This window comes from Trachypithecus francoisi, unplaced genomic scaffold, assembly GCF_009764315.1.
Source record: "Trachypithecus francoisi isolate TF-2019V2 unplaced genomic scaffold, Tfra_2.0 Lachesis_group15, whole genome shotgun sequence".
Lineage (NCBI taxonomy): Eukaryota > Metazoa > Chordata > Mammalia > Primates > Cercopithecidae > Trachypithecus > Trachypithecus francoisi.
Window position 1 is genome coordinate 17,031,634 of NW_022681460.1, and position 12,424 is coordinate 17,044,057.

The following is a 12,424-nucleotide window of genomic DNA, read 5'->3' on the forward strand; positions in this document are numbered from 1 at the left end:
CTGTATCTGGCATATTTTGCAGGCTGTGTAATAATAATAAGAGCGTAACTACTGAGCATTTACTTTGTACCTGGAACTATTCCCACTCCTTCTCATGAATAATCTCATATAATCTTTATTTTTAAAAAACCTAGGAGGTAGAATAATAGTTAATAGTCCCATTTTTCAGATAAGGAAAGAAACATGGAGAAGTCAAATAATTTGCCTAGTTTTTAGAAACAGTTGTTAGAACAGTCAGTACCCAAAACTGATTTAAAATAGTAAAATGCCTAATCACCACCTGATTCAAAGCTTCTAAAATATTCAACAGAAGTCCTTAAGACTATAAAAACAGTTATAAATTAAAATACTTTTAAGTTGGGTTCACTCAAAATAAAGCAACTAAAAAAAATCTCCATAGTGCATTTGAACTTATATAATCACTTATGACCATCAAATAAGGCTTTCAATTATGACCACCAAATAAGGCTTTTTTTTTTCAAATAACAGAAATCTTGGTTAAATCAAGATCTTACCAAAACAGTATTTCCTTTAGAAGTCTGCTTTAAGTACTCACAATAAGCGAGAGGCAGTATTCTCATAAATATAGAGCTATTTAGTATTACTAAATGATCAGATCTTTTAATTTGTCACCTTTTTCCCAGAAAACCAAGGCTGTGCCTGTAGTATAAGGGAACTTTCCCCATTGAGTCTGGTGCTTTCCACTGAATAGAGTGTGGTCCAGTAGAGATATCCACCAACTGAATCCACCACCATGTCATTCACCAATAGCTTCACGTGGGTAACAATGTCTGTGTGTCCTGTCAACACAGACTGCCTTTGTATCTAAAAAACATAATTGTATGGCCAGTTAATGGTTTTCAAATGACACTATTATTTCTGAATAGTTTAGTGCAATCACTAATAAATTGCTTGATTAATCCATTCATTCATTCAACCACAAATAGTGATTGGCACTATGTGCTGGGTAGTGTGATAAGCCTTGGAAACATAGCAACAAGCAAACAGACATGGCATCTGCCCTCACAGGGCTTATCTGTTTTCATGCCTCCAAAGAGAAGGGAAATAAATTTATTTTGCATAAAAATAGCTGCTTTTCCTAATTATACATCCAGACAATGTGAACACTGCTGGATAGGAATATATTTGATTATATGTAAAAAAAGATGCATATGTCCTTATGAATGATGACATCTCCACTTGCTCCTCTCTATCAGTATAGTTCCCTAATATTTCATGATTGAGTATCAATAATGTACCAGGCGCTGTACTTTTTTATCTTTAAAATATAAACTCTTCTAATCCCCACATTAAGCTTATGAAGGATTTCTATTCCCTATTTTTTCACAGGTAAAGTGGGTTAAAGTTAAACAATTTGTCCTGAAGTTAAACCCTTTTGTAAGAGATAGAGAAAATACTTAAAACTGGTTTTTATGTCCACTCTTCCATTTCCTTTTTCAAAAGTATTTTTAAACTAACCCATTTGAGGGAGTGTTTTCTGACTAACCCCACTCAATTTCATTCTGCTTGCACATCTTTGACAGTTATGAATTCAGATTGTACCATATTGCTTTGTCTCTAAATACATTGCTTCACATGCTTCTTTATTTCATATATGTATTTTATCTCATCAGAAGAGCAGGGACAACGGATGATGGCTGCACAACACTGGGCACACAAAAAAAATCTCTGAATTTCTACACAATAAAAGAATGAATTTCGTGTTATGTGAATTATATCACAACAAAGCTGTTTTTTTAAAGAGCATGGACATGTCGGCTATTTATTTTATATTCCCTACTTTGCCTTCTTTCAAGGATTTCAACACATTGGTAGTAGGTAAATGATTGCTGGACAAATAAATGAATGGACAGCAGGCACTGTCCTGATGAAAAATGATTTCAATATCATATTTCTTGATCTGTCAGGCCAATGTTCTTGTCATTAACCATCATCTTTCTCTTCAAAATATATCACTCCACAGGTGTGCTGGATGTCTTTATTTTGCCTCGAGGTCTAATCTCCAACCTTCTCCACCCTACTCTGTGCTCCCATAGGCCAACATCTATGGACTTTATCTGCTAGGTTAATGGGTTGTGTCTGGCTTCTGGTGAGGTTCAGCCAATGGAAGCACTGGCAGATCAGAGGACAGGAGGAAGGAGGGGTTGGGGTTCTTATTCCTTTAGCTGGCTCCTTGCCAGATCATACATCTTGATAGTGGCCAGCTTGTGTGCCTAAAGTCACAGTCCATATCAGCTACTCTCCTACAGCTACAGCCCTCACCAGGTTCTTCCACTTCTTCCCCTTGCCTCTTCACACCTAGACTTACATCTTCCCACACTTGTAAACCGTGAGGATGCTTCACAATCTTTTGTTTATTTTCTGTAGCCCTGTGTACATCTTTGAAAATTGTCTCTTTATTTAGTTTCCTTGAATCATGCCTTTGGAGCATGCCATGTTCCTGCCAAGACACCAATGCTCAGGTGAGCATTTCCATGTATTTATTTTAAACTATTATTGGGGAAAAAAAATAACTAATTCAACAAATAGTGATAAATTTAATTTATACAAAAACACATTTTAAAAGTGAGATGGGGCTGGGTGCGGTGGCTCATGCCTGTAATCCCAGCACTTTGGGAGGCTGAGGTAGGCAGATCTCTTGAGGTCAGGAGCTCGAGACCAGCCTGGCCAACATGGTGAAACCCCATCTCCGCTGAAAACACAAGAACTAGCCAGGCATGGTGGCGTGTGCCTGTAATCCCAGTTACTTGGGAGGTGGAGGCCAAGATCACGCCACTGCACTCCAGCCTGGGAAGCAGGGTGAAACTGAGTCTCAAAAAAAGAAAAAAAAAATTTAAGTGAGTTTGTTTAAAGATAAACATTAAATAAATAATAGCATAGGTGGTACACAAGTATTTTTTAAAAAACATGAAATTGGTGTGCCAGTCACAGAAGTGGGTAAGTATTGTTCTAGATCATCCAGAATGCCATGCTTTAACTCACCACATATGTCTTTCCAGCCCAGTAGAGAAAGTGACCCAGCCACTCAAAAGCTAAAGCTCCTGCTCCTGCAATGCTGGGTAGGTGATAATTCTCTGAGATATCCGTCCCATTCAGCAGCCACACAAAAACGTCACCTTTCGTGTCACTGTAGTAGAGGCTGTTGTTATACCAATCCATGTCTCAAAATAAAGTGAATGATTAGCAGTTATTTTTCATACATACCAACAAAAACATAATGAGTCAACAAATCACATCTGTACCTCAACATAATTTTAAAGAACACACTGACACAAAATCACTAGAACTTGATCTGTCAAGAATATTTCAATGTTTCCCAAAATCTTAACCCCTGGAACTAGAGAGAACAGTGGATACACAACGAGCATCTCCTCTTTGCCAAACATTGTCCCAAGCACTTTACAGATCTCACTTAGTTCCTAAAACAAAGATATGAAGTAGGAAGTATTCCCATTTTTGAGATGGTTAACCTGAGAGACGGTTAACCTGAGAAAAGGTGAGATCATGCCTGAGGGCTCACAGATACATCAAGAGGAAGCCCAGACTCAGCCAATGCCAAAGTGGCATTCTCTCCATTGGTGCTACATTACCTACATCTGGCTCCTATGTTGGTCAGAAATGCCGTTGTACTTTTAATGGCCACATAAATCAATAAACAATTAGATAACTATAGAAGATGTCATCTTCAGGCAAGATCACTGTTATAACACCCCAGAATGAAGACTTTTCTTCCTTCCAATGCCTTCCAGGCAAATTACCCATTCATTACTTAATAATTCTCTTTGTCAACCAATTATTGCTTATACCTTATTTAGAACTCTATGCAGCAGTTTCTGCTCCTGTCTTATAGCAAATGCATAGTAAATTATTTAAGTATAACTGCCTTAGTGGAAAAAGATAGGCTGTTAATGTGAGATGACATTGGTAGATTAATGCATGAGCATTATATCAAAGCCATCCTGGTAGGCATAAAACTAGAAACAACCTCACATTTTGTGACTTAATAAATAGCATTCCTGTGTGAGAACTGACATTTTCTTAACAGAATCACCGGCAGTAGAGTTGAGTCAGTATTTTTTCCTTTCACTATTGACCTAATACCAAAATAGCCTATTCTTTTGATTTATTGAATGACGTGGGAAGCCTTATGAGTAAAAATCTGTCATTCAGGTGAACAGGGGACTTGGTGTTTACCTGACACATTTCCTATATCAGAGGATAAGAACTCTCCTGGGCCAAAGCTATTTAATGGTTTACTCCAAAGCCCATCTTCTTTCACAGCCATGATAAATGGTGGTTCACAGGCTGTTTAGTAAAAAAGAAATTAAAGGAAACATGAGGGAAAACAAACTCTTTAAAGGTATCTTATATACTTATATCTATGTCTTATATCTTACGATTTTCTTTATAAAGTAAAAGAATGTCAACACTTTGAAAAGTTCTATAAAAGGATATGAGTAGTTGTTATCTGTGTAACAAGAATGATCCCATTAAACACACTTTCTGATTTTCATATAAATTTTTGAAATGTGAAGAAAAACGCACGGTGAGATTGCCTCTATGACAGTGTCTTAATCATTGCAGAATTATTTTTGAGGGGGCTTTGACTACTGTTTGTCATGGTCTCATTCAGAGCACCCAGAAGAGATTGTGATAACAATAGTCATATAAATGGTATAGTCATTCTTCCATGTCTTTTCAGCCAAGAGGATGCAATTCAGCATAATTCACAGCCCCTCAACTTCTCTCAGCTAGACCCTCAGAGTTTAGGAATGCCACTGCTTAATATACCATGAGAAAGAAGAAACCTATAAAGAATCAATTATAGTGTTTCCTTAAAAATATCTTGGAAAGTTTAAAATGGCAGGTTAGAAACACTAATTAAATATCACACGGTGCTTTATTTGCTTTCCTAATCTCAGAAAATAAATACAAACTCAATATGTGTTTACTCAAACACATACTCAAGAGGTCAGTACACCCTCATTCTCATTTCTTTACATTCAAGGCAAGGAAATTTAAAGGCCACTCAGCTAGTCCTCTTTTTGTGAGAGCCACTCCCTAAATCCAGAACATTTTCTCACCTGGCACCAGGGTAGTACCCACTGAGGGCTCTGACCAGGGGCCTGGTCTCTTTGGAGAACTTGCTCTCACAGAAACCTTGTATTTCGTAGCACTCTGCAGCTCAGGTACATTCAGCATGGTTCCACTTATGTTCGAGAAAATATGAGTGACTTCAGGAGGGTCTTGGGTGGATACTTTCACCTCATAGGTCCAGTTCTGCCAGGCAGAAGGGCCTAATTCAAAGGGTTCAATAATATCACTGGTCAGAATGACATCTGCAAGGGTAAACCAAGGATTCTCAATAAATTCACCTACAGCCTCATTTCAAATGGGACAGCAATTGGGCAGTAATATCCGCTACCTCGATAATCACCAGGGATAATTTGTTGATGAGGCTAGGACAGTATTCATTCCTCATGCCACTCATTTGGCTGCATTGAAGTAGACAGCATTCCCGACAAATGGGACTGTCCTTCAGTCAAAGCTACATGCTTGCTGCATATAATTGCCGGAGAGGTTCTCTACAACAATAACAGATATAATCAGGCTCTTGATAAAAAATGCTTAATGATGAATCTCTAATGTAATTACCACTGTTTGTATAGTACCTTCCTCCAAGAAGCCCAATCAATAAAAAAAAAAAAAATTACCTATTCATTTTCAGCCATCTTTGAGACACGCAGCAAACAGACATAATTAACTTTGTTCTAAAGTAAAAAACAGCCAATGTTTTCAAGATACTTACTATTGCCTAGGGGACCAGGGGTTGGCAAACTCCGCTCACAGGCCAAACCTGGCCCACTGTTTCTGTAAATAAAGTTGTAACGGAACACAGCCACAGTTACTCATTCACATATTATCTATGGCTGTCTTCACACTACAATGGCAGAGTAGAGTAGCTATGACAGGGACCATCTGACCCACAAAGTAAATAAAAATATTCACTATCTGGTTCTTCCTTTACAGAAAAAGTTTGCTGAGCTCTGTGCTAGATACTGTTCTAAGTGCCCTACTTATGTATTTTAATTTTATCTGTACGACAGTTCCATTAAAAGATATAATAAATATTCCCCTTTTCCAGGTGTGGAAATTGAGGCATAGAGTGGTTTAGTAACTTGCCCAGGGTCATTCTGTATTTGAATCCATGCAGGCTGACTCCAGAGCCCACCTGCTTATCCATCCACATACTACCTCTCTCCAGAGATGGAGATTCGAGTTCAGAGAGTTTTAGGGAATTGCTGAAATTCATGCAAGCTTTCGACGGCACAAAAAATCTCAACCCAAATATTCTATCTCCCTGGCTATTTGTTCTGAATAGAATGTCAATGCCTGGATCTTAGCAGACACTCAATAAATGTTCAAATTATTCTACTGGGGTATACATGAGAAGTATAGAGATTCTCCTACTGTAAAACTAATAAACGTAGGATAAATGTATAATTTTTTTTTTTTTAGCTAAGTAGCTGCTTCTGGTTGATGACTGAATAGCCACATGGGGTTCTCAAAATTGAATCACAACATCAAGCAGTTCAAACCTTCCTCTTGTTCCAGCAAGGCCAGTAGCCACCCTGGGGACAGAACACTCACTGGCTCCTATGGCAAGGGCAGGAGGCTTCCATTGAACAAAAGCCTGGTGAGAGCCAAACAGCACCGAAAGCTCCTGCGGGCGGCCTGGCAGAGGGTGCAGCTGGGAGGACGAGCCAAAGATGACCAAGTTACCAAACCCAAATTCTTCTATGTGACTCAGGTCACATCCCACGATGAACTCATTAAAAGACAAAGCATCCTGTTGGAAAATGACCTTGCCATCTGTGACAAGAAATTCATTGTTTTCACAAGCAAAACTTTTCACATCAGCAAAGGGTATGCGAGGTAGGATGAGATGGGAAGCAGAGCCATCCAGAAATGTTGACATGAAGACTTGGGCAGTGTCATTGAAGTAAATGATTCGCTTGGATTGTGGCTTGATTGCAAAGTCCTTTAACGTGCAACTCTCCACAATACGCACAGCTTCTGCACATCGGCCAGATGGCACAGGAAGGTCTGCTCTATAAATGCCATCTCTCAGGAGGTAAAAGACATACCTGACATAGGAACAAAAGAAACCTCATGAGATTCAGTCCAAACATGGATGAGTAACCTCCTCAGCTAACTGCTTTATTCTGTTGCACAATCAGTATGTATCTCTGATGTTGCTAAGTACAGGGTTTTCCAAGGTGCAAAAAGGTAATTTCCTAAGCTATACTCTATTCATTTAAGTTACAGGTTGGAACATTAGAAAATTTCAACCTCGCTTGTAATGATTAGTCTCTTAATTATTATAAGTGACTTTTTTAAGAAATCAAAAATTTCAAAAACAGGAAGGGTCTTTTTTTTTTTTTGAGGCAAGGTATTACTCTGTCACCCAGGCTAGAGTTCAGTGACACACTCACAGCTCACTGCAGCCTCAACCACCTGGGTTCAAGTGATCCTCCCACACCTCAGTCTCCCACATAGCTGGGGCCACAGGTGTGCCACATTATACAAAAAAACAATAATTTTTGTATTTTTTGCGGAGACACGGTATCACCATGTTGCCCAGGCTAGTCCTGAACTCCTGGGCTCAAGTGATCTGCACATCCTGACTTCCCAAAGTGCTAGGATTACAGGTACGAGCCACCACGCCTGGCCAGGAAGGGTTTTTCAACATTTTAAAGGAAAACATACTATATAGAAACCACATGGCTAAATATGGTAATTACTATCAAACATTTTCCTCCAAAAAACACACATCCTTAAGTCTAATTTTGTCAGTAAATTTTCTCATGCATTCTAGGTGATAAATGGAAGAAAGTAAAACATTTAAACCATTTTTAATTGTACAGTTACCATTTTGCTGTAACTATCTAGCATGGCTACTTTGCATTTGCAGTGGACTAATTTTTTTTTTTTTTTTTTGAGACGGAGTCTCGCTCTGTCGCCCAGGCTGGAGTGCAGTGGCCGGATCTCAGCTCACTGCAAGCTCCGCCTCCCAGGTTCACGCCATTCTCCTGCCTCAGCCTCCCGAGTGGCTGGGACTACAGGCGCCCGCCACCTCACCCGGCTAGTTTTTTATATTTTTTAGTAGAGACGGGGTTTCACCGTGTTCGCCAGGATGATCTCGATCTCCTGACCTCGTGATCTGCCCGTCTCGGCCTCCCAAAGTGCTGGGATTACAGGCTTGAGCCACCGCGCCCGACCTATTTTTTTAATCTACAATTGATTCAGGCAATAGAGCTACCATTTTATAAACCACAAAGAAATACTCCATACATGACTGAAGCAGGACAATCCAGCAATCAGGAGAAAGAAGCCAATGGAAGAATTAGAGAAGCACATCCAATTTATTTTATTTATTTATTTTTTATACTTTAAGTTCCAGGGAACGTGTGCACAATGTGCAGGTTTGTTACATATGTATGCATGTGCCATGTCGGTGTGCTGCACCCATTAACTCGTCATTTACATTAGGTATATCTCCTAATGCTATCCCTCCCCCTTCCCCTCATTCCATGACAGACCCCGGTGTGTGATGTTTCCTACCCTGTGTCCAGGTGTTCTCATTGTTCAGTTCCCACCTATAAGTGAGAACATATGGTGTTTGGTTTTTTGTTCTTGCAATAGTTTGCTGAGAATGATGGTTTCCAGCTTCATCCACGTCCCTACAAAGGACGTGAACTCATCCTTTTTTATGGCTGCATAGTATTCCTTGGTGCATATGTGCCACATTTTCTTAATCCAGTCTATCATTGATGGACATTTGGGTTGGTTCCAAGTCTTTGCTATTGTGAATAGTGCCACAATAAACATACATGTGCATGTGTCTTTATAGCAGCATGATTTATAATCCTTTGGGTATATACCCAGTAGTGGGATGGCTGGGTCAAATGGTATTTCTAGTTCTAGATCCTTGAGGAATCGCCACACTGTTTTCCACAATTGGTTGAACTAGTTTACAGTCCCACCAACAGTGTAAAAGTGTTCCTATTTCTCCACATCCTCTCCAACACCTGTTGTTTCCTGACTTTTTAATGATTGCCATTCTAACTGGTGTGAGATGGTATCTCATTGTGGTTTTGATTTGCATTTCTCTGATGGCCAGTGATGATGAGCATTTTTTCATATGTCTGTTGGCTGCATAAATGTCTTCTTTTGAGAAGTGTCTGTTCATATCCTTTGCCCACTTTTTGATGGGGTTGTTTTTTTCTTGTAAATTTGTTTGAGTTCTCTGTAGATTCTGGATATTAGCCCTTTGTCAGATGGGTAAATTGCAAAAATTTTCTCCCATTCTGTAGGTTGTCTGTTCACTCTGATGGTAGTTTCTTTTGCTGTGCAGAAGCTCTTAAGTTAAATTAGATCCCATTTGTCAATTTTGGCTTTTGTTGCCATTGCTTTTGGTGTTTTAAACATGAAGTCCTTGCCCATGCCTGTGGCCTGAATGGTATTACCTAGGTTTTCTTCTAGGGTTTTTATGGTTTTAGGTCTAATATTTAAGTCTTTAATCCATCTTAAATTAATTTTTGTATAAGGTGTAAGGAAGGGATCCTGTTTCAGCTTTCTACATATGGCTAGCCAGTTTTCCCAGCACCATTTATTAAATAGGGAATCCTTTCCCCATTTCTTGTTTTTCTCAGGTTTGTCAAAGATCAGATGGTTGTAGACGTGTGGTATTATTTCTGAGGGATCTGTTCTGTTCCATTGGTCTATATCTCTGTTTTGGTACTAGTACCATGTTGTTTTGGTTACTGTAGCCTTGTAGTATAGTTTGAAGTCAGGTAGCGTGATGCCTCTAGCTTTGTTCTTTTGGCTTAGGATTGTCTTGGCAATGCGGGCTCTTTTTTGGTTCCATATGAACTTTAAAGTAGTTTTTTCCAAATCTGTGAAGAAAGTCATTGGTAGCTTGATGGGGATGGTATTGAATCGATAAATTACCTTGGGCAGTATGGCCAGTTTCACAATATTGATTCTTCCTATCCATGAGCATGGAATGTTCTTGCATTTGTTTGTGTCCTCTTTCATTTCATTGAGCAGAGGTTTGTAATTCTCTTTGAAGAGGTCCTTCACATTCCTTGTAAGTTGGGTTCCTAGGTATTTTATTCTCTTTGAAGCAATTGTGAATGGGAGTTCACTCATGATTTGGCTCTCTGTTTGTCTGTTATTGGTGTATAAGAATGCTTGTGATTTTTGCACATTGATTTTGTATCCTGAGATTTTGCTGAAGTTGCTTATCAGCTTAAGGAGATTTTGAGTTGAGACGATGGGGTTTTCTAAATACACAATCATGTTGTCTGCAAACAGGGACAATCTGACTTCTTCTTTTCCTAATTGAATACACTTTATTTCTTTCCCCTGCCTGATTGCCCTGGTCAGAACTTCCAACACTATGTTGAATGGGAGTGGTGAGAGAGGGCATCCCTGTCTTGTGCCAATTTTCGAAAGGAATGCTTCCAGTTTTTGCCCATTCAGTACGATATTGGCTGTGGGTTTGTCATAAATAGCTCTTATTATTTTGAAGTACATCCCATCAACACCTAATTTATTGAGAGTTTTTAGCATGAAAGGCTGTTGAATTTTGTCAAAGGCCTTTTCTGCATCTATTGAGATAATCGTGCGGTTTTTGTCTTTGGATCTGTTTGTATGCTGGATTACGTTTATTGATTTGCGAATGTTGAACCAGCCTTGCATCCCAGGGATGAAGCCCACTTGATCATGGTGGATAAGCTTTTTGATGTGCTGCTGGATTCAGTTTGCCAGTATTTTATTGAGGACTTTTGCATCGATGTTCATCAGGGATACTGATCTAAAATTCTCTTTTTTTGTTGTGTCTCTGCCAGGCTTTGGTATCAGGATGATGTTGGCCTCATAAAATGAGTTAGGGAGGATTTCCTCTTTTTCTACTGATTGGAATAGTTTCAGAAGGAATAATACCAGCTCCTCCTTGTACCTCTGGTAGAATTCGGTTGTGAATCCATCTAGTCTTGGACTTTTTCGGGTTGGTAGGCTATTATTGTCTCAATTTCAGAGTCTGTTATTGGTGTATTCAGGGATTCAACTTCTTCCTGGTTTAGTCTTGGGAGGATGTATGTGTCCAGGAATTTATCCATTTCTTCTAGATTCTCTAGTTTATTTGCATAGAGGTGTTTATAGTATTCTCTGATGGTAGTTTGTATTTCTGTGGGATCGATGGTGATATCCCCTTTATCATTTTTTATTGCTTCTATTTGAGTCTTCTCTTTTCTTCTTTATTAGTCTCACTAGTGATCTATCAATTTTGTTGATCTTTTCAAAAACCAACTCCTGGATTCATTGATTTTTTGAAGGGTTTTTTGTGTCTCTATCTCCTTCAGTTCTCCTCTGATCTTAGTTATTTCTTGCCTTCTGCTAGCTTTTGAATGTGTTTGCTCTTGCTTCTCTAATTCTTTTAACTGCGATGTTAGGGTGTCCACTTTAGATCTTTCCTGCTTTCTCTTGTGGGCATTTAGTGCTATAAATTTCCCTCTACACACTGCTTTAAATGTGCCCCAGAGATTCTGGTACGTTATGTCTTTGTTCTCATTGGATTCAAAGAACATCTTTATTTCTGCCTTCATTTCGTTATGCACCCAGTAGTCATTCAGGAGCAGGTTGTTCAGTTTCCATGTATTTGAGCGGTTTTGAGTGAGTTTCTTAATCCTGAGTTCTAGTTTGATTGCACTGTGGTCTCACAGACAGTTTGTTATAATTTCTGTTCTTTTATATTTGCTGAGGAGAAGCACATCCAGTTTAAAACCAAACCTCACAGTAACGAGGCAGTTTATCTTAATAATGAAAAAGAAAATATACTGCCAAAATATTTCATTGACAATGAAATATGTAAATAAACTTTTAACTAAAATATAAAACCATTAATGTGGATGTAGCTAATTTACAATTTGTGATTATGGAGAAAGGTGCTAACAGAAGTATACTTTGATAAATTATTCTTATCCCAACCCCAAGAATGGGCAACATTCCAACCTCTCATCACAACTGTCAAATCATTTTTCTTGTCCTTATTTAGTTCTGCTCTGATTTGCCTTGATGACTATTCCAAATCTTCATCAATTTTCTCAAAACTCCTATGCTAGAATAATATCCTGAGATAGAAGCTCCCTTTCGAGATATGAAGTTATGTTCTTCCTTGAGGACGGATTGTAGCAGGTAAAAAGCAAAAACAGCTTGGCTCTTAATTTTCTGCTTTTGCTTCCCAAATTCAAAATTGTTAATGGAATTTAGAGGAATTTCAGAGTAGATAAAAGGAAAAACATATATGGTAAAGATTACAATTATTATATTGAAGCAG

General features: G+C 38.6%; 1 protein-coding gene across 4 annotated transcripts in view; it reads right to left on the reverse strand.

Moving 5' to 3' along the window:
- The window catches only part of ROS1 (ROS proto-oncogene 1, receptor tyrosine kinase), a 151,145-nt gene that overhangs the window by 106,016 nt on the left and 32,705 nt on the right, over positions 1-12,424 (reverse strand). For all 4 annotated transcript variants that reach the window (XM_033234395.1, XM_033234394.1, XM_033234393.1 and 1 more), the window contains 5 exons: positions 6,673-7,169; positions 5,106-5,318; positions 4,216-4,326; positions 3,004-3,182; positions 634-825 (listed from right to left, as the gene is read on the reverse strand). In XM_033234395.1, the coding sequence (XP_033090286.1) occupies positions 634-825; positions 3,004-3,182; positions 4,216-4,326; positions 5,106-5,318; positions 6,673-7,169 (1,192 nt within the window). The remainder of the gene's footprint in view (positions 1-633; positions 826-3,003; positions 3,183-4,215; positions 4,327-5,105; positions 5,319-6,672; positions 7,170-12,424) is intronic.